Source organism: Lycorma delicatula, chromosome 1, assembly GCF_047948215.1.
Source record: "Lycorma delicatula isolate Av1 chromosome 1, ASM4794821v1, whole genome shotgun sequence".
NCBI lineage: Eukaryota > Metazoa > Arthropoda > Insecta > Hemiptera > Fulgoridae > Lycorma > Lycorma delicatula.
Window position 1 is genome coordinate 230,483,506 of NC_134455.1, and position 23,857 is coordinate 230,507,362.

Sequence of the window (23,857 nt, forward strand, 5' to 3'; positions counted from 1 at the left end):
TAAATTAATAAACCACTCGGTACATATCAGTGCACTTTTTTTATCAAGTTTTTTTAATGATATATAGAACCTGTACAACATAACTTAGCAAAGAAGTAGCTAAGAGTATAATGATTCAAATTTAGAAAACAGTTTACAAAGAAATTAATAAAAAAGGGTAAGAAAGAAGAAAAACTCCTCTGGAACATACTAAACAATAAAATAAATAAGAGCAATGAGAAAAAAAAAGATAACATACAAAAAGAATAAAGTAGTATGTATTTTTTCACAGCATTTCTGTGACTGTTGAAGTATACCAGAAGTGATAATGTCTTATAATCTGATATACCAAGTACATTGAAAAAACGTTATTCTTACAGGAACAATAAACATATGGTAATAAAAGAAGATAGTGAATTAATCAGTGACAAAATTAAATATTCTGGAGAACCAATCAATGAAAAAAAATGTCTGAAATTGAACTAAAAAATTTAAGTAACTGAAGTAAATTTTGCTGATTCAACAATTATAATTACACAAAAATATTTTTAAAGCCTAAGTTAAGCAAAGAAAAGATTTTATACAGTAGAAGTCCGATAATCCGGCACATTCGGGAGCGGCTCGGTGCCGGACTACTGAAAATTCCGGTCTATCGGGTGGTAATTATAAGAACAATTAGGTTAATAATTAAACTACAAATACAGTATGCAAATACATACAACAAAGTTTATTTTACATTCCATATAATGAATGTACACGTACTGTAAAACATATTTCACTTAGATTTAAAAAAGTCACGAATGTCTTTTTGTTTTCTTGACTTTTAGCGTTTAGTATAAAATTTATTTTTAATGTTATGGAAATCAATAATTTCTGAAGCACTGTAGCTAGTACTAGCCTCAGCAAAAGAGATAAAATTATTTAGTGATTCTGCAGCTTCTGCCCAGCTGATTTTTTCCTTTTCTTCCGTTTCGGCATCTGAGTCACTTTCTTCAAGATTTTGAGTAGGCTGAGGGTTTACTACAATGTTGATAATGTACTCATCGGTTAGTTCTTGTTCAACAGGCTCATTCTCGTCGATTAGAAGCCACCCCTCTACCTCATCTTCAGGCAGGTTTTTCAAGGGATTGTCAGCACTTCTAACGACATCCAAAACTTTGGTCAGAGCGTCTTGATGGTTTTCTTCCTCATCAGTCTGTAGAGTTAGGTCAGATGCAGGGTTTGCAGCTGGCCAAAGTTTTCTCCAGCATTTTTGGAGTGTTGTATTTTTTACCTGGTTCCAAGACAGTGCAATAGCATAGACGGCATCTTTTACTGTAAACTTGTTTTGTAAATCAGTCACGTCACAGTCGGCATTTAACAGGCCTTGAATAAAAGACCTTCTATAAAAGCATTTAAAATTTTGAATAACCCCTTGGTCCATGGGTTGAATCAAAGATGTTACGTTAGGTGGGAGCAGAGTAGCAACAATATTTCCAGAAACTAACTCATCTACTGGCGGGTGGGTTTTGCAATTGTCCAAAAGAAGGATGGCTTTAGTATCTTCTGGTAGACCAAGGCTTTTGAAGGATTCCTTGACCTCAGGCACAAAGTGGTGAAAAAACCAGTCTTTAAAGAGGGCGGCAGTCATCCACGCATTTGATTGAGCATCCTATTGGACAGGCAAGTGTGTAACATTCTTAAAAGCCCTGGGTTTTGCAGATTTACCTAACACAAAAGGGGTCATTCGGTGCTTTCCAGACGCATTAGCACATAGCAAAACTGTTAATCTGTCTTTGTTCTTTTTAAAACCCTTGGCTGCTTTTTCTCCTCCCCCAGGTAGTGTAAAAGTTGGTAAACATCACCACAATAGCCCTGTTTCATCAGCATTGTAAATCTGTTCAGGTGTTAAATCATTATCAGCCACGATTTTCTCAAACTCGTCTTTGTATTTTTCTGCAGAGTTTTGGTTTGCTGAAAATGTTTCCCCAGTTACATCAAGTCTTCGAATTCATGCAGAAACTTAAAGTTTCTGAACCAACCATCAGAATAATTACATTCACTTTCAGCAACTCCTAAATCTTGGCCGAATTTCTTTGCCTTTTCAACAATCATTGGCCCTGTTACCGGCTTTCCTTCAGAATGTACTGCACTAAACTATTTGAACAATACACTATCTAGCTGTTCCAGTTTTGGTTTTTTTAATGTTTGTCTAGAAGCCAATTTTTGAGTTGTTACAGATTGAGAAGCAAACTTCATTAGTTCATCTTTTTGTTTTTTAATGTCATAAATAGTTGATGAGCCAATATTAAACACATTCATTAAAACATTTCTATTCTCGCCTTTTTCTAGCCGTTTGATGATTTCTAGTTTCTGATTGAGAGTCAGTGTTATGTGTTTTCGTTTCTCTCCTTTTGAACTCGAAGGCTTAGGTTTTGAAAACATGGTCACTGTACAGTTAGAACGAAAATCACTTTTTTTATAAACAGTTTCAAAAGTTACGTTTACTGCGATGTGAAAGGACACAAAACAACAACGCACAAAAAAATGGTGAAGACGCTACGTGATTGATTAATGGAGCTGCACTGCAACTGAATTTGTTGTGACAGCTGAGACTAGCCGGCCGCTAATTGTTTCCGAACAATACCGAGCGCTTCCGGACGATCCCGAACTACCCCGAAAACTGCCGAACAGCTCTCGAGCATTTTTATTTGCTTTAAAGGCACACTTTTGGAGAAAACCAAAATTTTTACAATTTTCCGGAGCGATGCTGGACTATCGGGCATTCCGGACTGTTGGATGACTAATGGACTTCTACTGTAGTTAGAAAACGCTTTGGTGTCAACTTCCTTTAAGGTGAACATAAGAAATGAACTGGTAAGTAAATATATTGGATTTTAATAATAATAACAACAATAATAATAATATTATTTTCATATGAAAATCTTAAATTTGCATACAGTGCCTCAGTACGAAAATATGGAGAAAGAGAACAAGATTTTATGAAATTAAAAAATCAATTGGATAATAAGAGCATGCATTACATGAACATGAAGGTGCATATAACAGTGACCACCTCATAATGAGAGGAGACAAAGAAAATCACTTTCATACCTTGAATGGAAGGTAGTTAGTTAAGAGTAATCCACAATAAGTTTTTCAGGGAACAGGCACTGTCCTAATGTGATAACTATGCTACATTGATTTAGATAGGTAAGCAGAAATATTGTCTGACTCAATACTTGTTAAGTAACTTGACACAGTTATTTACAGTACAATCTGAAGTATTTACGCTTTTGTAAAACAGGAAAGCTTTACTAAAAATTCAATTATTTTCAATTGTAAGAAATTTGAGATAATCTTTTCTTTGACAACAGTGTACAATTTGGTAACTGAGCAAACATTATTTTCTACAGTAAAAATTGAGAAGGATATTTGTAACAAAACCAAATTAAAAAGAAAAATGGAATTATTTTTAAGATTTAATACAAAACTAAATGTAATGAGAATTAGTAATTTAATTACATAACAGGACATTTCTATCTATTAAAAAAATATTATTTGTTTCAATTTACTAACTTATAATTAACTTCATATCCAAGATTAATGAATAAAAATAATTTAATTTGAATGTTATTTTTACTTAATCTGTTAATGACTATTAGCAGTTGTTATTATTAGTGTTGATAATAATCAACACTGCCTTAAGAAACAATATAATTTTATACATAAAACTTTATAAAAGCTTTATGTGTTCTGTAACTTCTGCAATCTCAATCAAATTAAAATAAAGATCAAAGGGTATTAAGAATGCAATTACAAAGAAATGGTTGGAAAACACACTCATAAAAGTAATGCCAGTTTAAGTCAGATATAAACTGCATTATTTTATTAACATGGAATTATGTTTAAAATGAAATCATCAACTGCAAAAAAAATTATGAACTGCAAAAACCATGAAGTCTTTTAGCTTCAAAATGGCTGAAATACTGTAAAGAAAAAACAAATTAAACTGAACCCAAAAACTGGAATTAATTCATTATACACTATTTTCTTGTCTTTGTGGTTGATGATGCAACTGTTCCTTGTAAATCAAGCACATAAACATTTTTTGCTAAATTATAAGATAAGCAAGAAAAAACTTTTGAACTAATGAAAGAGAAGATTATAGATGTAAAGAAAATAACAAACTACCATGCTTGACATTAAAAGTTAAAGAATGAAATAACCTCCAATCAGTGGAAATGGTAAATAGTCTATAACGAACACTGAATAAAAGAAAGGTAATGTCCTTTAAGAAAGTGATATATATAAAATGTCTGATGAATTTCCAAGTTTTATTTTTTTACACCAAATAACCAGTAGACTTAAAAGAAACATGATAACAGAATGCTAAACTGTTCTTAATCCCTAAAACCTTCCATAAAATCTCAACAAAAAGGATTATATATGTAGATTACAATAAAATTTCTTGCATAAGCAAATTTCTAATTGCTCCAGTAATCAGATTACAGTTCTTAGTGATATTTTAGATTATAAATGCATGATTGATTTGTTTTTTTTACAAATAGATTTTTATGTCTTATTAACCCAGGTTCACTTGCGTGTCTGAAAATCACGTGGTTACTCACACGTTAGATTTCATCTAACATTGGTGTATACCTGAATACGACTAGAGTTTTTCTCAAAACACAATATATAATGGCAACAAATATTTTATTGTTTTAAAAAATGATAAATTGGCTACATCTTACAGTACTTATATTTATAAACATAAATTAAATAGTATATTAAAAGATTTTCTAAATTTGAAACTTCAAAGAACATTTCAAAATAATGTAATTGTGTTTTTATAATCTTGAAAACAAAATGATTACTACTAACATTTTATGGCATCTAAAAATTATAATTATAATAAAATACATAATTATTGTATATTTAAATATTTAGTTTATTAACTGAATCAATATTGCAACATATTATGAATTTAGCACTTTGTCAATAGTGGCATATTCACTTATTGAATAACCACATTTTTGAACAAACTGTTCAAAAAGCTGCCTAATTGAGGGCTAAGTTATCAATACATTTTCTAGCAGCACTGGTACTTTTTCACCAAACTGTATAGTTTGAACCAATGTTTGAAATTGTCTCTTTAACAGTACAACTGAAAAATTTCTGGTCATGTTCCATCGTTGCTCCATAACTCTCAACATTTAGATGACTAGCTTTTTTAACACCAGCTAAAGAAAGAATGCCCAAGAAAGCCTTCAATTCAGTTATATCAGTTTATGGTACATCCCTGATACCAGGGATGAGTTAAACTGAGCCACTAATGTGTACATGAGTGGCTCATTAGCAACAACTGCTGGTTCATACAGCGAACAATAACTTCAATTATATCATCTGGAAAATAAAAACTTCAGCAATCCATAGTTGTATCTTCCTTTAGCTACATTTTGTACACCTGGCACTCTAGTAATTTCTCAAGCGGTTCAGCTAGGTCGTGACAATGCTGGATTGTGCACATAACGATTACTTCTGCCATCCTTACCATGGTAGATAAGACCGAAGGCACCACTATCCGCTCTTGATTTGAGCATGCACCTGCTGTTTGTTGATGTGATAAGATGTTGCCAAGCTGCAGATCATTTTCTTCATCAGACTGTTCTGAATCGGTGTTTTCTTCCTGATGTTCAGGCTCAGCATCCGTGTCAGAAAAACTTCTGCCTGTAACTCAACAGCAACTTCTGCCTCGTCATCAGTCTCAACTTATGCGGACTCATCCTCTTCCATCCATGCCAGAATACGAAAGCCATTATCCTGTTCAATTATTCTTACAAGAAAACCGAACCATCAGATTCCAAAATACTCAACAAAATAAAATGAATAAAAAATAAATATAAATTAAAAATTAATATAAATAAATAATAAATATTCAATACAACTATGTCACAAATTATGAAAGTCTCGGAAAACTTTTATGTAATCACTCGTGCGTTAGATATGTTCTAACAACTAGACTGACGTGATCACTTGCGCATTAGATTCCAACTAACAGACCATGCACATCACACTCCTGACCTTCGGGACCCCACCCAAAGGTCCCACACCTCAATGTCCAACATCAACACGTGAAAATGTTCTGCTGAGGCAATGACAAAGTTTCAGGTTCATACTTAATGTAATAAAAGTTTTTATTAAAGAAAGTTTCTAAAATGTTAATTTAAAAAAAAAAAATTTTCTGCTAAATTATAAGATAAGCAAGAAAAAACTTTTGAACTAATGAAAGAGAAGATTACAGAAGTAAAGAAAATAACAAACTATCATGCTTGACATTAAAAGTTAAAGAGTGAAATAACCTTCAATCAGTGGAAATGGTAAATAGCCTATAACAAACAGTGAATAAAAGAATGGGAATGCCCTTTAAGAAAGTAATATATATAAAATATCTGATAAATTTCAAAGTATTATTTTTTTACACCGAATAACCAGAAGACTTAAAAGACGATAACAGAATGCTAAACTGTTCTTAATCCCAAAAACTTTCCACAAAATCTCAACAAAAAGGATTATATATTTAGATTACAATAAAATTTCTTGCATAAGCAAATTTCTAATTGCTCTAGTAATCAGATTACAGTTCTTAGTGATATTTTGGAATAACAATCCATAATTGATTTGTTTTTTTTTACAAATAGAATTTTATGGTTTATTAACCCAGGATCACTTCCATGTCTGAAAAATCACGCACCTGCCAACAATTAACTATAAATTTTTGTCTATGTGTGGCATCACAAAAAACTGGAGATGTAAAAGAGGATTTACATAATTACATGTATAGTGTAAAATGATTGCAAACATCCCTTTAAGATAATACACTTGGGCGAGACCAGGAAATATGAGGTGTCAAAGATAGATAATATAATGGTTTGGCAGACATTTCTAGACAAAATTCTGCACTGCAAAATAAATGTAGTCAGACATTGATGCTCACAAGATTTATTTATAATGAATGGATGTTTAAGTTGAAGGAACTAATAAAAAAATGACAAAAGATGTGATACCGACAAACTAATAGAAAATAATGTGAAGTTAAATTCTGAACCAATATAGGTACAAGCCAAGGAATAATTGCAAAAGTAAATTCAGTTAAAAATGGATTTAAAGAGAAAATTTTAGTTAGAAAATAACAGATGATATAAAACCATGGTTGGCAAAATATACATCAGAAGAGATGGATGAACTTTTACTGTACAAAAATCGTAAAGATTGATGAAAACAGGAAACTGTACAGTCTTTAAAAATAAAATAAATAGGTGCAAAACAGCAAGAGAAAAATACTTACAGAGAAATGTAATAAAGTAAAGAAAAATCTAATTATTAGGAGGGTAGAACAGCATTTAGAAGAAAGAGAAAACTTTAGAGGAATGAATTCAAACTGTACTAGTATCAGAAGTGTGGATGGACCACCATTGTTTTGGAGATACAAAATAGCTAACAAGGTGGCAAGAATATGCAGGGGGGAAAATTATCAAATGAGGTATCGAGAAAGAAAAACGAAATTAAAGAAATATTAGAAGAGAATCAATTTTAATAGCAAGGATTGATCACAGCATTAAAACTAAAAGAAATTTGGTAGTAGGGAACTAAATTTTTTTAAAATTAAAAATAGAAGGTAAATCAGTATGAAAAATCTATCAGACTGAAAGGAAATGTACAAATACAAGTATATTAAAAGCAATTTAATTATGCCAAAGAGCGCTGGAGAAGCTGTAAGTGTGATAATTATCCCACTAACAGATTGATATGCACTGAAAATAATAATCTGGATAATTTACTGGTAAATATGTAGAATGTATAATGAATATGTATTAAATGCAGACCAGTTAGTTCATTCTCAGGAGTATGGATACAACACAGGTGATTTTAGCTCTAATCTTAGAAGGTATGTTTAAGAAGAATAAATTCAATTACATGACACTGTAGATTTGGAAAGGCATTTGACATTGTAGAACAGAACAAATGATTAACATTTTAATAAAAATTCAACTAAAATACCAGTTACAAATACTTATACATACATACAATCTACACAAGAATCAGATTAACAGTGATAACAGTAGAAAATTAAAAAAAGGCAAGTTTAGATTCAGAAAAGAGTAACTACATGTAGGCTTCTCCATTGCTTTTCATCTTGAATATAGATTCAATACAGGAATGAAAGAAATTTTTAAAGATTAACTATCGAAGAAGATGAAACAGGAATGTTAAGATTCACTGATTAAACATCATTATTCTGTTGACAGATCTTAAAATGAGTAAGAATTCTGAATGGCATGGGTTATTGACAGGAGAAGAATTCAGTTTGAAAATAAACAAAAAAAAAAAAAGGTAACTAAATGTGGAAGAAATATGGATAATGAAAAAGTAATGAAAGTAGAGTACAGAAGTAAAGGGAGATTGGTACAAGAAAGGAGAGCTTTCCAGTAGAAAAGAAGTAAGTTAGTAGAAAACAGTTGTAAATATTAGAAAAAACAATAAAAATGATGTAAAGAAACAGAACAGAGAGATTTTTTAAATATATCAAGAGGATGTAAAAGGTTAAGTAGGCTGATAAAAAATGAAATGGAGAGGGTCTAACAAACAGGAAAGGAGAGCAAGTTAGTGCCATAACTTGTCTTCTTACAAAATGTAAATTAGGCTGGTATGTCATAAATTAAAAAATGAATTCAGAGAGAGGATGTTAATTTGGAAGAGGTAGTAACAGTAGGGGAAGACAGAGGCTAAAATCTAAAAACATATAATTGTGGACACGATGTAGTGACTGTGGTGAGTTTAAAAACTAGCACATAACATTAATGAAGAATACCGATCAACAGAAAAGACTTAAAAAGTCACTGAATGACTCAAAAAAGAGAAAAAGTTAGCTGATGGTGTAAGTTGTAATAAATATGTTGAGGTTAAAAAATTAAGAGAGGAATGGGAAATGGAAAAGCGCTTAAAAAAATTTCAATATGAAAAAAAGATTGTTAAAATTATAACTGAAAATAAAACTTTGATATAACACATTCATTTATATGATTTATGTACCAATAATTTTCCAACCAAGGTTTATAAATTTACACGCAGTGGTAAAAAAAAAAAAAACAAAAAAAAAAACTCAAAATATCACAAGAGTCCATAAGTTTTATAAAAATTATAAAACTCACGGCACATTTTAACACCAATGAGGGATGGCTGTAAAACAATATCAAATATCTTAAACTAGAAACTATACTCATTAATTTTTCAAATGATTGATGACAGAAATACTAGATATTAAGGAAAATCCTTTTGGGATCAGATATATAAATGAAAGGGTTAAAGCAACTTTATCATGAATCTCCCTGTTCCTTTTCACAGAAGATCTTATTTAAATTTTGTAAAACAATAAATGTAAAACAAAAATTATAAAAATAACTACCAAATATTAACCTAAGTGTGCCAGAATTACAACGATCTGAATGTAGCACATAACTTAAATTATTTAATTTAGATAACCAGAGAAAATTTAACCTTGAAAATCATTATTTCCCTCTTCACAATTTAACTGAAAAACCTTGCAATGGTTTTGGTGCCATTTATCAGTAACTGGTATATACTTCTTGAATTCTCTAAATCCTGCAAAGTAATTTTCTATCATTATTTACAATTTAGTGAATTATATTATACATAGTATTAAACCAATATACCAACAGGAAATTTATAGGGGACAAGATACTTTTTGTACTGTCATCAACATACAAGAATGCAAAATCATACTTTCATAAAGGTAGCTTTAAATTAAAATCTTCGAAGTAAACAAACATAAAACAAACATTTTTACACGTGCAATGTATCCAAAAATAATAAATTAGCATATTCTGTTTATAACAAAAAAAGAGTACAGTACAATACACACACTCCTACAAAGAAATAATATTTCTGCAGGAAAAGCAAAGTAGGCACAATACACTTTCACATAACCACACAAGAGTGTACAATTATTTTACAAATAAGTTTTTATTTTTACACCAGAGGATCTTATAACATTGACAAACATAACAATTTTTTTTATCACAAAACAAAACTAATTATCATTGGACATGATCAAATTCTTTAGAGGAATGATTTTAATATTATTCTAAAATTTCAATTAATATTGTCAATCTTGATTATAACTCTAGAGAAAACAATTTGGGTATCATAGTTAATATGAAGCTGAAAAATCATGTAGCATTACCCTGTTACATGTTTTGCTACATGTAACAAACCTTTTGGGGGTATACACATATTAAAGAAAACTTCCGCTGAAAATTATAGTGGTGTTAGTTAAATGTTTTACATTTCCCTATTTTAAATACAGTACTCTCTTTGAGTGATAATTCAGTTTTCAGAGAGTTATGGTTTGAAGAGCTCAAAATTGCTATTTAATGTATGTTACATATTTTCTTAAGATCAGACAATTACATTAGTCAGTACTTCTATAAATGGATAAAATTCAACATACACATGTAACTATCCTTGATTCAGGTAAGGTAGATTGTCTAATCTGTGATCTTGTGTTGGAGACTGATGTAAACCATACAAGTCCTCAGTTAAGTAAGGTAATATTTTTCCTAATCACTGAAAAGTTACATATAACAGATCATTTGCTCTAACCATTTGTGGATTTTCAAAGAAGGTAACCATTTGTGCATTTGCTAATAACTTAAGAACACATATGACAGGATGCAGTTTAGTAGATCAGTTTTTTGGAGAGACAGTCCTGGTGGGTAATGACATCATACAGATGTCTTTGATAATAACTCCTGTTTTATTGTTAAGCAAGTATGAGCGAGTGATTAAATGTACATATGAGGGTCATTCAAATATAAACCAGATTTTTGTCATACAACTGAGGAAGAGTAGTGAATGTGATGGGGTGCTGCAGGTAATTAGTTCAACATGTGTAGAGGAGAGCAACTGACCAGCCACACCAGTAGGTCACATTCCCACATCAGTAGAAGAATGTCTGTGCAGGAGGTATTATCATTTGTTGTGCAACTTATTATAAAAAAATTTGTTGCCAAAAATGGTGTCAAATTCTCTGAAATTTTGACAACTCCAGGCACAGTTCGAAGACACTGCCCTGTCAAAAATTCAAGTTTTGATTGGGCCAAAAACTTTTAAGTGACCGTGATGCAGTGGAAACAAAAATCATGAATGTCACCATGGACAAGCATCAATGATAACAACATTCAGGCTGCTCATGACCTTGTAGAAAAGTGACTGCCGCCTAACTGAGCTGAAACCGCATCAGAGGTAGGCAAAAGGGCTGGGGGTATGCATACAAATGTAGTCAGACACTCTCGCAGAAGAGTGCTAGTAAGGTGGTTCTTCTCACTGAGGCAACAGAGAAATGTCCAGAATCTGTCAGTGGCTTCTAAAATCACTTTGAGGAAATGGAGAGGTATTTTTGGACCATTTTTGTGACCTGCAACAAAACATGGTACAGCACTACACCCTGGAAGGCAAGATAACAAGTATGGTGTGGTGGAAAAAAGTGAGGAGGCACCAATTAAGGCCAAAAACTCATGTCACCTGGAAAAGTTCTGGCAATTGTGTTTTGGTACTCAAAAGTGTACTACTATTTTATTTCCTGCACAAAAGACTGTAGACATGGCATACTACTGGCAGTTGTTGGATGATGTCAGGGCTGCTTATTGCAATAAACAATGCTGGTAACAGATTTGGAACATCCTCTTTCTCCCCAATCTATGGCTCCATACAGCAGCTCAGACTCTCAATCAACTTGCTAAAATTCATTGGACACCTCTTGAACACCCACTGTATATTCCAGACTTGTCATCATGTGATTTCCAATGTTTTCCTGAAAAAAGCTTTAGGAGGGGTAAGATTTGAAAACGATACTACAGTTGAGCATTATGTGCACAATTGATTGTTATGGCAGCCATCTTTTTTTTGATGAGGGGATCAAGAAGGGAATGTATTTATTTGTTGAAATTTCTCCAGGATCACTGTAAGATATTGCTTCAGAGGATGAGATGAATGATTTGTAGCGTGTGCCAAAATGCCATGCCTGACTGGGATTCGAACCCGGGACCTCCGGGTATGTGGTGTAATTGAGAACATGTCGGATTCATAAATATGTAGAAGGGAACTTCTAACTTTATGTTAGATAAAATTACAAATAAGTTATTTTATTTCTCTACAACATCAATAATTATCTTTTCTAATATCTTATCCTTCTAATAATTACTAAATCCTTCTAATAATATGATTTCTCTGTTTATCTGGATAAGGTATTTTAAAATGTTTTAGTTTTGTTACAAAAAAAATTTTAAGAGATACAGTAAATGTTAAGTTGCAGCCCTACTGCCTTAGTAAATGTAACTTTTTTTTACATAAATATAGGCTGTAATCAATTCAATCCTGGCTTGCCTTGCTAGGAGGTGTAAATTAAAATCCAAAAACAGAATAGTTGCAGGCAAACATTATGTAGAAGCTGATAGTATAAACATATAAATGGAATGATCAGGCCAAAAACTGTCAAACTGCTGGAAGTGAAGGAAAGCACACTAACCTTATGTGTCACCCCAACACACAACCAACAGATTCTGATAGCAATAATGAAACCTTGTTAATTAAAGTAACAAATGAGTTTTTATTCATTGGAACTCTGAAGAGCAAACAATAACATCCTTGTGAGCTTTTAATTACAAAATAAACAAATTTGATTACACTGCCTTGTAATATGTTCCAACAAACTGTAGTAGAAGTATCAACTTGCCACTTCTTGGAGCAACTGAAGATGGTTAATTCAAATAAAATAATGAATTCAAATAAGATTAAGATATATAGATTTATTACAATTGTAAAAAGTGTTGTCAATGTAATTGACAGAATATGTAATACTGTCAATGTAACAAGAAATGTAAAGCATTTCTACACTGAATTTGTACTAATTTTCTATATTAAATAAAGCTAGTAAGGTTATCAACAAAATATGAAAATTCCATACTTCATATTAAACTGAAAAAAATTAGTTTTATACATTATATAACTAAAAATTTACAATAAATATGTCTGCTTAAATGAAATTGCTAGGTGCTGCCAAAAACAATCAAAACATTCACTCATGCAATCTGAATAAGGACCTACTGATAAACAATAAAATGAACATCTGATAATATGTAATAAACAACTTCTTAGCAAGGAAAGGAAACTTGCCCACCGAACTTAATCAGCTGATTTCGAAGTTGAGAGGTAAGGTTCAAATCCTAGTAAAGGCTACTTTTATATGGATTTGAATACAAGATCGTGGATACCGGTCTTCTTTGGTGGTTGGATTTCAATTAACCACACATCTAAGGAATGGTCAACCTTAAGACTGCACAAGACTATACTTCATTTACATTCATGTATATCATCCTCAAGCATCCTTCAAAGTAATACCTTATGGAGGTTCTGGAGGCTAAACAGAAAAAAGAGAGGAAGGCAAGGAAACTTAAAAAAGTAACTATGTTGGTGTTCGATATGTTGGTATGTTTGATTTTTTTTTTTCATTTATTTGTAGTTTTAGATTTTTTTTAAATTTCTCTTTCTGTTTGTGATTTAATATGTATGTAACAATTTAATTTTTTCTAAAGGTGTCATACTCGTTAAAATATGTACGAGATAAGCAACATGAAAAATACATTTATTTACTATAACAACAGCATCGTCATATTCTTTCTCCAATACTGTCCCAGTATACCTTATGTTTCAAAATGAATATCGGGGTTTTAAAGCTATGTAATATTTCTAAAGTTTCATGTTCACTGATTAGTTATACATGAAATGAAAGAACAACTCAAACAGTTTTAACTGTGCACAAGCTCATAAACTCTTTCCTGTACCTCTGCTTGAAAGCACTAGTAACAAAGACAGCAACCCTACCCCAACATAGTGTTTGTGTTTTGCAGTTTGCAAAGAATTAATCTGTAATTACCCTTCAACGTGCATTCTGTTTGAAGTTCCATTGAGATATCCCTGAGTGACAATAATATTCGTAGGAACAACAATTTAAAACCATTGGCTGATTTGTAAAGCGAAGAGTACAGGATGATCAAGTGTGTCTGAAAACAATGCTGAACATGTAAGAGGCTTTTGTGCATAGTCCTAGGAAATCTGATCGAAAGGCTAGTCGTAAATTAGCAATTCCAGTGATATTGGTGCAGAAAGTTTTAAGGAACCACTTACAGCTGTATCCATATCATTTACAGCTACAAGCATCGGCTGATAAAATTTCCAGATATATGCATAGCATGGGAATAAAAAGAGATATTGAATGAATTAAAAAATGAATAAAAGTACAATATCTTAGCTACAAAATGTAGTATTTATTTTTCAATATAATCACAGTTTACGCTGATATACTTTTCCCAAAGTGTGGTGATAAGTTTTTGCATTCCATCACTGAAAAATTCTGGTGGTTTTTTTCAGATCCAAGTGGCCAAAGCTTCCTTCACCTTAACGTTCGTGGTGTAATGATTACCTTTGAGATCCCTCTTGAGATAAGGAGGGAGGAAGTGGAAGTTGCACACAGCCAAATCCGGTGAGTGTGGTGGATGCAGAATAGGCTCAAACTTCAGCTTGCAGGGAGCCATCAGAGAGTTTGCACGGTACCCATCGTGCACAAATTTTACAGTAACCCAATTGTTCGATAATACACCCTATTCATTCTTTAGATATGCCTAACTGAATAGCAATGCGTTTCTGGATGATTCGCTGGTCACTTTGAAGCAAATTGTCTACCTCCTTTCGATGTTTCTCATCAGTCACAGAAACTGGTCATCTGCTGCGAGGTACATCCTCAATTACTGCTTTACCAGCTTCACATTCGCAAAATTTCAATGTTCACTTATTCACAGTACTCCAGTCAACAGTTTCACTACTGTAAACCACTTTTAAATGATGAAAAATATTCGTAGGATTCACATTTTCTGCTGTTAAAAATTTTATCACTGCACTGTTTTAACAATTTGACATATTGGTCGTACTTGACTCCATTTTAACTGCTACTTAAAACAAACCAGTGAATGGATTTCAACGCAGTATCGTAGGTTTGTAGAGGGGGATTTTAGCTACCATATGCTGCCATGCCCAACTCGATAGTACCTTTTCTCAATGTAGCAAACTAGTGTGCAAAATATATCAGCCGAGGCTCACATTACAACCTGTGAAGCCTACAGATTATGGTTTGCATGCCAGCTTCACAAATGAAGTGATGCACAATGACGATGAAGACATTCTTTATCTTGTCGTATTCAATGACAAATCAACGTTTCATCTTAATGAAAAGTAAACTTTCATAATGTGCATATCTGGGGATCTGAAAATCCTCACGAAATATTGCAGTGTAAACGATACTCCCCAAAACTGAATGTTTTTTGTTCCATATCTCAACAGCAAGTTTATGAGCCATTCTTTTTCACGGAAGCAAATGTATCGGAAATGAACTAACTATCTTAATATGCTACAACTATGGCTCTTTCCTCAACTCCAAAACAAACCGCAGAACTTTATTTGGCAGCAAGACTATGTGCCTTCTCACTGGCATAACTGCTGTATGTGACTGATTGAATGAAATTCTCCCCGACCACTGGATTGTTCGCCAGGGACCAGATGACAAGGCTTGTTTGCCATGACTCCCACGTTCGCCTGATCTGACTCCGTGCGATTTTTTCTTTGGGAATTTAATAAGGATCAAGTGTATGTGCCACCATTACCAGCAGGACTTACCTGACCTGAGACATAGAATTGAAGCAGCTGTCGCATCAATAATTCCAAACTTGCTGATTAAAGTATGCAATGAACTCTCTTATCAGCTGGATGTGTGCCATGTGACGAATGGTGCTCATATTGAACATTTATAGGAAAAACTGTTTGAGTTGCTCTTTCATTTCATAATAATTTATCAATCTAAGTAAAACTTAACAAATATTGCATAACTTTAAAACTCAGATATTCATTCTGAAACACATGGTATGTCTACTGTTCAGTATCTTGGAACAAAAAGTTCTGTTTCTTGCCCAATTATGCATTACCACATCATATAAATAAACATTTTTGTCATTAGTAATGATGAATTTCTTCTTTTCTTCTAATCTTCATTAATCTTTTACTTAGCTGTTACCCCAACCCTTTTTACTATGAATAGTTCTTTTCATTGCTTGCAATCTGGCTATCTTAATTTTGTTTTCTAAAAAGAATTTCTCAAAGTTTTCTTTTTACCCAGTTTATCTTTATTTTGAACTTTGTCAACCATCTAATTTTCAATAATGTCTGTAACATTGCATTTAAAATCTTTCAGTGCAGTATTACAGACATTTGTTTGGTGTTAATGTTATAGTGTTCTAAATATTTCTTCTGGCTATTTTATAATCTGTTATTCTGCAAAAGTCCTACACTGTTTAATATATTTTAAAATGTTCAATTCCTAAATCTCAAATTTACACAAGCAAATTTCTCTTTTACCCAAAAGTTCTCTCTCCTACATTGTCAAACTTTCTTATTTACTGCCTAAACAACAAAATTCAAAAGTTTACATGACAAAAAATATAAAATATTAATTAGCCAATATTAAGAAATTGAGAGTAATAAATGAAAATTAAAAAATTGAAGAAAAATCAGAAAGTAAACAGTACAGAAATCATGATGTCATGAAAGGAGTAAAGATTAATACATTAATGGTTTCAATGAATAGTTTAAAAAATGCTGGAAAACATAAAATTGATGTAGCATAAATCAAAATTTAAAAATTTGTGACTTAAGAGAAAAATAAAATACAGATACTATTAAATAATTATTGAAAATAACACAGCACAATAAAATTTGGTTTGTTACAACAAATTAAATGCTGAACTAATAACATTAAAAATCAGCCTTGTAATTTAAAAAAGTGCATGAACAACAATAGATCAGCTCCTACATTTTCTGGCCTATTAATAAATACAGATAAAACATTACATTTTTATGCTCTTAAATACCTTAAAACAATCAGTATACATGCTAAAATCTACTTAAATAAGAACAACCCTTTATTATTTTTATTATATTAAAGACGTACACAAAAATTCTTATAAACATGTATAAAAATTGTTAAACAGAATTGGTCTTCATAAGTCTTATAAATCAATAAATGTTGTGCTAAAACCTGAGAATAAATTATATTTTTTTCTTTAAATTTAATATTATTTACAAAAAAAAAACAAAGTATAATAGTGGGTTCTCCACTAAATAGCACTGTAAACTAAAACTTCAGTATCAGTTTTTGTAGCAATATTATTGTAATTTACAACTAACAGAACATATAATAATATGTAAAAAAAAGCAACTCAATAGCTTCCACAAAAATAAAGTAAACAAATTTGAGATTTTAAATAAATTTTTCAACATCAGCATCACAAAAATAAAATATTAAACTAGAAATTAACAGAAAATCAATCGGTTCAGTTATCAAAAATAGGTACACCCTTACAAAAAAATTACACCAAAAAATATACTTACATAATGATAAACAAAGTTTTGTCGTTAATGTAGTAGGCAATCTACCCACTGTAGTTAGTTAATTCTTAGATGGTGCCACTTCAAACGCTTTATTGAAATATGAAAATAAATAAATAAAATTAAAAATATAATATAACCAAACTTAACCTAACCTCACTTTTGCTTGCTAACCTTCACTCATTAGTCAAGGTTAGCGAGCAAAGCGAGCATAGGTTAAGTTTGTTGGATTATATTTATACTCATATTTATCTTCTTATTTCAATACAGTGGTATTTCAGTGGCACCATTTAAAAACTAACTAATTACAGCAGTAGGTCACATACTACATTAATACCGAAGTTTTTTTACATATATAAATAATAATGAATTAACTAAAAAACATGAATTAAAATGATATAGGGGATCCAGTACAAGACTGATTCTAAAACCTTTTTGCAAGCATTCCAACTTTGGAGAAGCTGACAGCACTGTACTGCTGAAAAATACAACTAATTTAAAGAAGAGTATAAGAAAATTTAAATAAGTACTTTTATTTAAAGGCCAAGTTTCAGATTTTTTTACTGCACTGCATTTTGAAAGTCTCAATTTCATTCTGCATTATCAGCTGGAGAAAATCCTCTAGCACAAATATAAAAATGTGGTTCAACTTTCACTATTGATTTTCCTCTGAAATAAGATAAATAGTTGCTACCAATAAACTTACAAAATATTTGTCATTCAGCAGTATCAGATAGGCCAAGTACTGCACTGAAGAGGGGGCAATTTGAACACCTAATCCATTATTATTTTTCATTAATGTATTTTGTTAATTTGTGTTATTAATTATAATATTTTTGTTAATTTATTGTATACAATAATTAATTCAGCATATCTGAAGTAATATAACTAAAGTGTTTTAAAACATGGAATTACTTTTACTTAGTAGTTGTAAAATAAGAACTGTTTATAAGTTTCAAATTATTGGAAATTTGACCAAAAATCATTAGTTCTGATTATATCTGGAAATCAAGTTATTATTTTGTTCAAATTAAATACCTTAAGTTAAATGATAAGAAAACATAGCAAACATTAAACAATCAACTTATCAAAATGCTTTCCCTTAAAATGAAGTTTTCAAGTAAATAAGAAGAGGAATGTTAAAAATAATTTATGTTAAAAGTAATTTGTAATATTTGTCAAAAATTTATTTTTTTGAACAGCTGATTCACTTTAACTGAAAAATAATGTATTTTAGACAACCAACATAGATAGATGTGCACATTTGAAAAAATCAGCTCTTAATGAAATTGTTTGTTGTATACTTAAAAAATAAAAAAACAAGACATATGCTCACATTAATGATTAATAAATAATACTGATAGAGAGCTTACCATTGTGAACTTTGGCATTTGCACTGCGAGGAAGCAGCATTTTCCCTGCAGCCAGAGTGCATCGCACACTGCACATTTTACTACAATTTCATAAACCTAAAAATGAGATTTCATTTAAACACATAAAAGGGTATGTTTTCATTTTATGTCACCCAAAAATTCTTGCCCAAATCAACTCTCAAAAAAGCTAAAATAACGGTTTTTTCAATTTTTGAAGTTTTTTTGTCAAAAAATTTTTTTTCTATTTCTTTTGTAGAAAACCAAGGGAATGTAATTATTCTTTGTATACTCCTTTGACCAGCAATAAATAAACGTAATAGTATCAAATGATAATTATGTATCTTGTAATCATGTATTACTGTGCAAATCAATTTCCGATCGACAAGTTCATTTCTTGCATAGCCACCTATCACATCCATTTTAATTCTATCTCATTGGAAGTACTCATTCAATATAATCATTTACATTTATTTATTTTAAAAATATAATTTATCCAAAGTTAACCTATGCTCGCTAACCTTGACCAATTAACACAATAATGTTTTGAGTTTTTAAATAATAAATTCAGTAATTTTGCAATTATATTATTTAAATAATCAAAACATTACTGTTAAATAGACGAGGTTAGTGAGCAAAGTGAGCGTAGGTTAAGTTCTGTTAATTTACATCTATAATTATAAGCAATAATGCTTAAAAAATTTTGGGTGATTTTAAGTTGACTTGGGCAAGAATTTTTGGGTGGCATAAAACAAAAAAGAACCAAAAGAAGTATTGATATAATTAAAAATTGTATAAAAAAAATAATGGTATTAAAAATAGTATAAAAATTTAGGTTATTCTGAACAAATAATGGGTAAAATCATTTAGCTGAGGATAAACCAAACAAACAATTAAGTAAATTTAATGCAACTACTCATATTCACTAATCAGTTTGCTTGGGAAGACTGCACATAGATACTTCTAGAAAACTTTTAATTGCGTATAACATTATTTTGCATGCTATAATACACTGCTGCGCTTAAATGTCTCATTACACAAGAAGACCACAATATTATTTCAGACTAAATAATTTATGAATTTCACCTATCTGGTACACATACACATGCTCCATATAAACAGTTTCAAAAATAACCATAATATTTATAGCATATATTGTATAAGATTTAAGGTTACACACACCACTGATAAACAGCAGATTTACAGATTCATTATATGTGTGAATTTTGTATCCCCCAAAAAAATGGATCCTACATTTCATAAGTGTATAAATGTAGAGTTTCAAATGGCCATTAAGAAACAGATAGACAAAAGAAAAAAACATATATTTTTTTTAAACTGTTGTGGTTAGAAGAATAAACTCAATACTTTTCTGAAAAAATTTCACATCAAGTAACATTAAACAAGAGCAACATAAATAGTAAAAACCTATCCTATTTTATAATTTATGTACTGGTAAAAATAAAATGTATACTTGTGACTGAATCCAATGGTGGTCAAAATTACACTAGTTGCTATCAGTAGATTTAAAGGTTAGTGTCATTACCATGGTCATATTCCTTGATTGTGACTACTAACAGCAGTATATGAGAAGATAAACACAGCAATCATTCTACATCTCTGGAGTATGCTATGACTAATGTTCTCTGCTTTCTTTACTATTCATAACAGAATACTTTATCATAGGACAAAAACTGCTCTGTAATTTTAGTCTGGAATAAATTACAATCATAATACACGTTTATATTCATAAATATCTGATATTTTCATATTGGTGAATTTCCATTAACTGTGATTCTAACATTTTATTATTTTCATATATGGATTATATAATCCTATCCAAAGCTTTCTTTTTTAATCCCAGACACTGCTAAAAATAGTGCATTTAATTTCTTAATTTATAAAACTAATCTGTTTATATTACAGAATGAATCATATACATACAATGTCTGATTGATTTATTATAAGCATCATACCACAAAAACTTAAAATATAGTTATTGAAAATCTGTGCCTTAGAAATCTCGACCGTTAAAACTACTGATTCCAAAGTAGTTACCAAAAAGGTTGTTAAAGAACACTGCTAACCATTTATCTTTTAACAGTACTTATTGCAAATATAATTACAAAGCACTTAAAATTTTCAGTTGTTAGAGATTATTTTAGAGTTTAGCAATACTTAAGTCACAAAATAAATAGGAGATGCAATTTCTGAAGGAATAAATGTGTCAAACTAACAATATATAAAGAAATCTATTACAGAAATCAATGAAAATTTAAAACAAGGTGCTTTGAAATTAGAAAGAGCCAAAGAAATTTCAAGGTTTGTGCTTGATTGTATGTCTGCATAAGGGTACACTAAAATTAATAATATTTAACAGATTATGAAAGTTCAGGTATTAAAATTAAAAATTTCGATTTCAAAGAGTTCTTCCAGCAAATTTTCAAGTTTTCTTCAAAAATAATGCTTACAAGGAAGCAAACATAATGAATTTGTAGACAGTAAACAAAAATAAATATATATAATTACTTTTAACAAACTACTAATTAAACAGTGCCAAACCATTTATTCTACGTAAAACATTAAATAAGGCTTACACATATTTTACAGCAAAAAACAAATTTTCACAGGTGTATTAAACCAGAATAATTATAAAGTTAAATGCACCTTGTTCTCTTGACGTACAAAGTATATGAATATTTAACAACTAAGTAAAAATAATAAACCCACGGAAAATATTTAATGAAAAATAAAATTTGAAAATGTAACAGAATGAACTTCCCAAATAAAACTTTCATTTAATATTAGTAACAGTAAATGACTACATACAAAACTACTTTAAATGCTAGTTACAAATAAAAAGTCACAATTAAAACTAAAATCACTTCCACAGTTTCATTTTTTTTCTCTATGAAAGTATAAGAAATCAACTTTGTAAAATGAGAAAACTAACAAGCTTGACTGTGATTTGAACTCTTGAAGTCAGTGGAATGCTGAAAAAAATATAACCCTAAGAACGTTTTATTTTTTTAACGTTGATATGATCAAACCAATACAGGCACAAAGGAATTAATATTTTTACAAAACCCAATAAAAAAATTAAATTGACATACTCCTCTGCTATAAAAAATAATTATAAATAAATAAAGGACTAGTTTCATTATCAGTGAAAAAAATGCTTATCTGTGCAAAACGCTATTTACATGGCCAAGGCCGTTCAAAGGTTATTAAATTTGGTATATCACAAGCAGAAAAAACTACTGCATACTTATTTATTTATTTTACAAATAATATTCAATGGGTAAATAAATTTAAAATAAAATATGAAAGATAAACTGCATTAAGTTACAGAAAAGCCTAAGTGGCTGAGCTTAGGAGACATAACCCTCACAACTGTTCCACATTTTAAAACCATTGAGTAACTTTTATGATATAATAAAAATTTCCTAATACAAACCTAGTAAACAAACTCTATTATACAGATAAACAAGTAATACGCACTTCACTGTAAAAATTATTTATAAATAACACACGACACTCATCACAGTAAGAACAGCTGGTAATGTTTACAGTCTCGCCAATAGAACAATAATGCATTTCAACTTACAACCCGTAAACTTGTTTAACAACTTTAGTTTTTAAATTAAAGGTAAAGTCAATGTTATGTAAAAATATTTGCGAATTTACACGCGCGTGCGCACGTGGGTGCGTACAATTTTACACACTTTTACGTTCATGTAAAAAATTATCTGTATTAGCCTTCTTAAATAAATGTTTTTTTTTTAATTTTTAAAAGGAAATGAAAATTAACCGCCAGTTTTGAATTTACTTCAAAAACTTACAAAATAAAAAATTATTTTGACTCTCTTTTTAATATTGAACCTGGAAGTATTCCTCCAAAAGATATTTTCATTATTAAAATGCAGATCTTATATTCCTCAATGGCATTGCTAGATTTTTTGCTATACCACTGAGCAATGTAATAGTACTTCTGGAAATACATTTCCAGTATTAAGAAAGTGAATTGTAATTAATGATCTATTTTTTAAAACTTGTTTTCATCATGCAGACTTCCTCATCTTATATGGCATTCAATTAACAACTAAATGTACTTCTTATTATAGTTACTCTTAATTATAGTTACAGTTATAATATATTTATGTAAATTTTCATAAGCTCCAGATTTGTAGTCAGCTTTTTCATCGGTTATGTCACCAAAATTCAATAGGTAATGTGCTAGATGTCAGTGTTAATTTTGTAATAATTGAGATCTGTTACTTCAACCAGCTGCTTGGCAATATATAAGAACTATAGACTGTCTCTAGTCATAATCAAATTTGGCTTCAAGTGAAGCTTCAAGGCTTAAATAGTAAGAGCCCTTGGGCTCTTATTATTTAACTGAATTTGTGATAATCTCAAATTTCCCAAAAATCAAAATTTATATACATTCATATCATAATTTATATAGAATTGATGCAAATTACTACATGTGAGCTGTAATTAGCATTTAAAATTTGGTCTGCCAGTAATGCCATTGTTATTAGTGAAGAGGTACTAATCAAAATAATTTGCCAAAACTAATCTAATTGTAGTTACATTTAAAATAGCAACTATTTGTATCAACTTAACCTAACAAACAGTAATATACTGAGACTGGATAATCTAACATGGCATTACTGATGTTTGTTCTAATAACAAAATTTGTGAAATTAATTGTGAATAATAAAATATAAAATAATATTTATTTAAATTCCAGTTTAGAAAAAATGAGTTTGAAAAGACAAAAGAAGTTAGTATTAGCCATGAAAGAGTTAATACTTTCACAATATAAATGTCAGTAGTTTTCAGTTTCTTTGGTGAAATATAATTACTTTTAAACAGTTACTTAACCCAAGAATTCTGCATTAGGTAACAGAAAAATTAAGATATGAAACACAAATCACTACTGAAAATGACAG

At 30.4% G+C, this 23,857-nt stretch overlaps 1 protein-coding gene across 7 annotated transcripts in view; it reads right to left on the reverse strand.

Annotated features, from left to right (window-relative positions):
* ClpX (Caseinolytic protease chaperone subunit) overlaps positions 1–22,488 on the reverse strand; it is an 85,349-nt gene extending 62,861 nt beyond the window's left edge. For 2 of the 7 annotated variants that reach the window (XM_075374052.1, XM_075374035.1), the window contains exons 1-3: positions 22,357–22,488; positions 18,903–18,998; positions 9,517–9,621 (exon numbers count right to left, since the gene is read on the reverse strand). In XM_075374052.1, the coding sequence (XP_075230167.1) occupies positions 9,517–9,621; positions 18,903–18,978 (181 nt within the window). In that variant the 5' untranslated portion in view covers positions 18,979–18,998; positions 22,357–22,488. Of the gene's footprint in view, positions 1–9,516; positions 9,622–18,902; positions 18,999–21,852; positions 21,979–22,356 lie in introns of those variants that run through there. The other 5 variants (XM_075374079.1, XM_075374062.1, XM_075374044.1 and 2 more) reach the window with 4 other exon arrangements.
* Between the last annotated feature and the right edge of the window lie 1,369 nt (positions 22,489–23,857).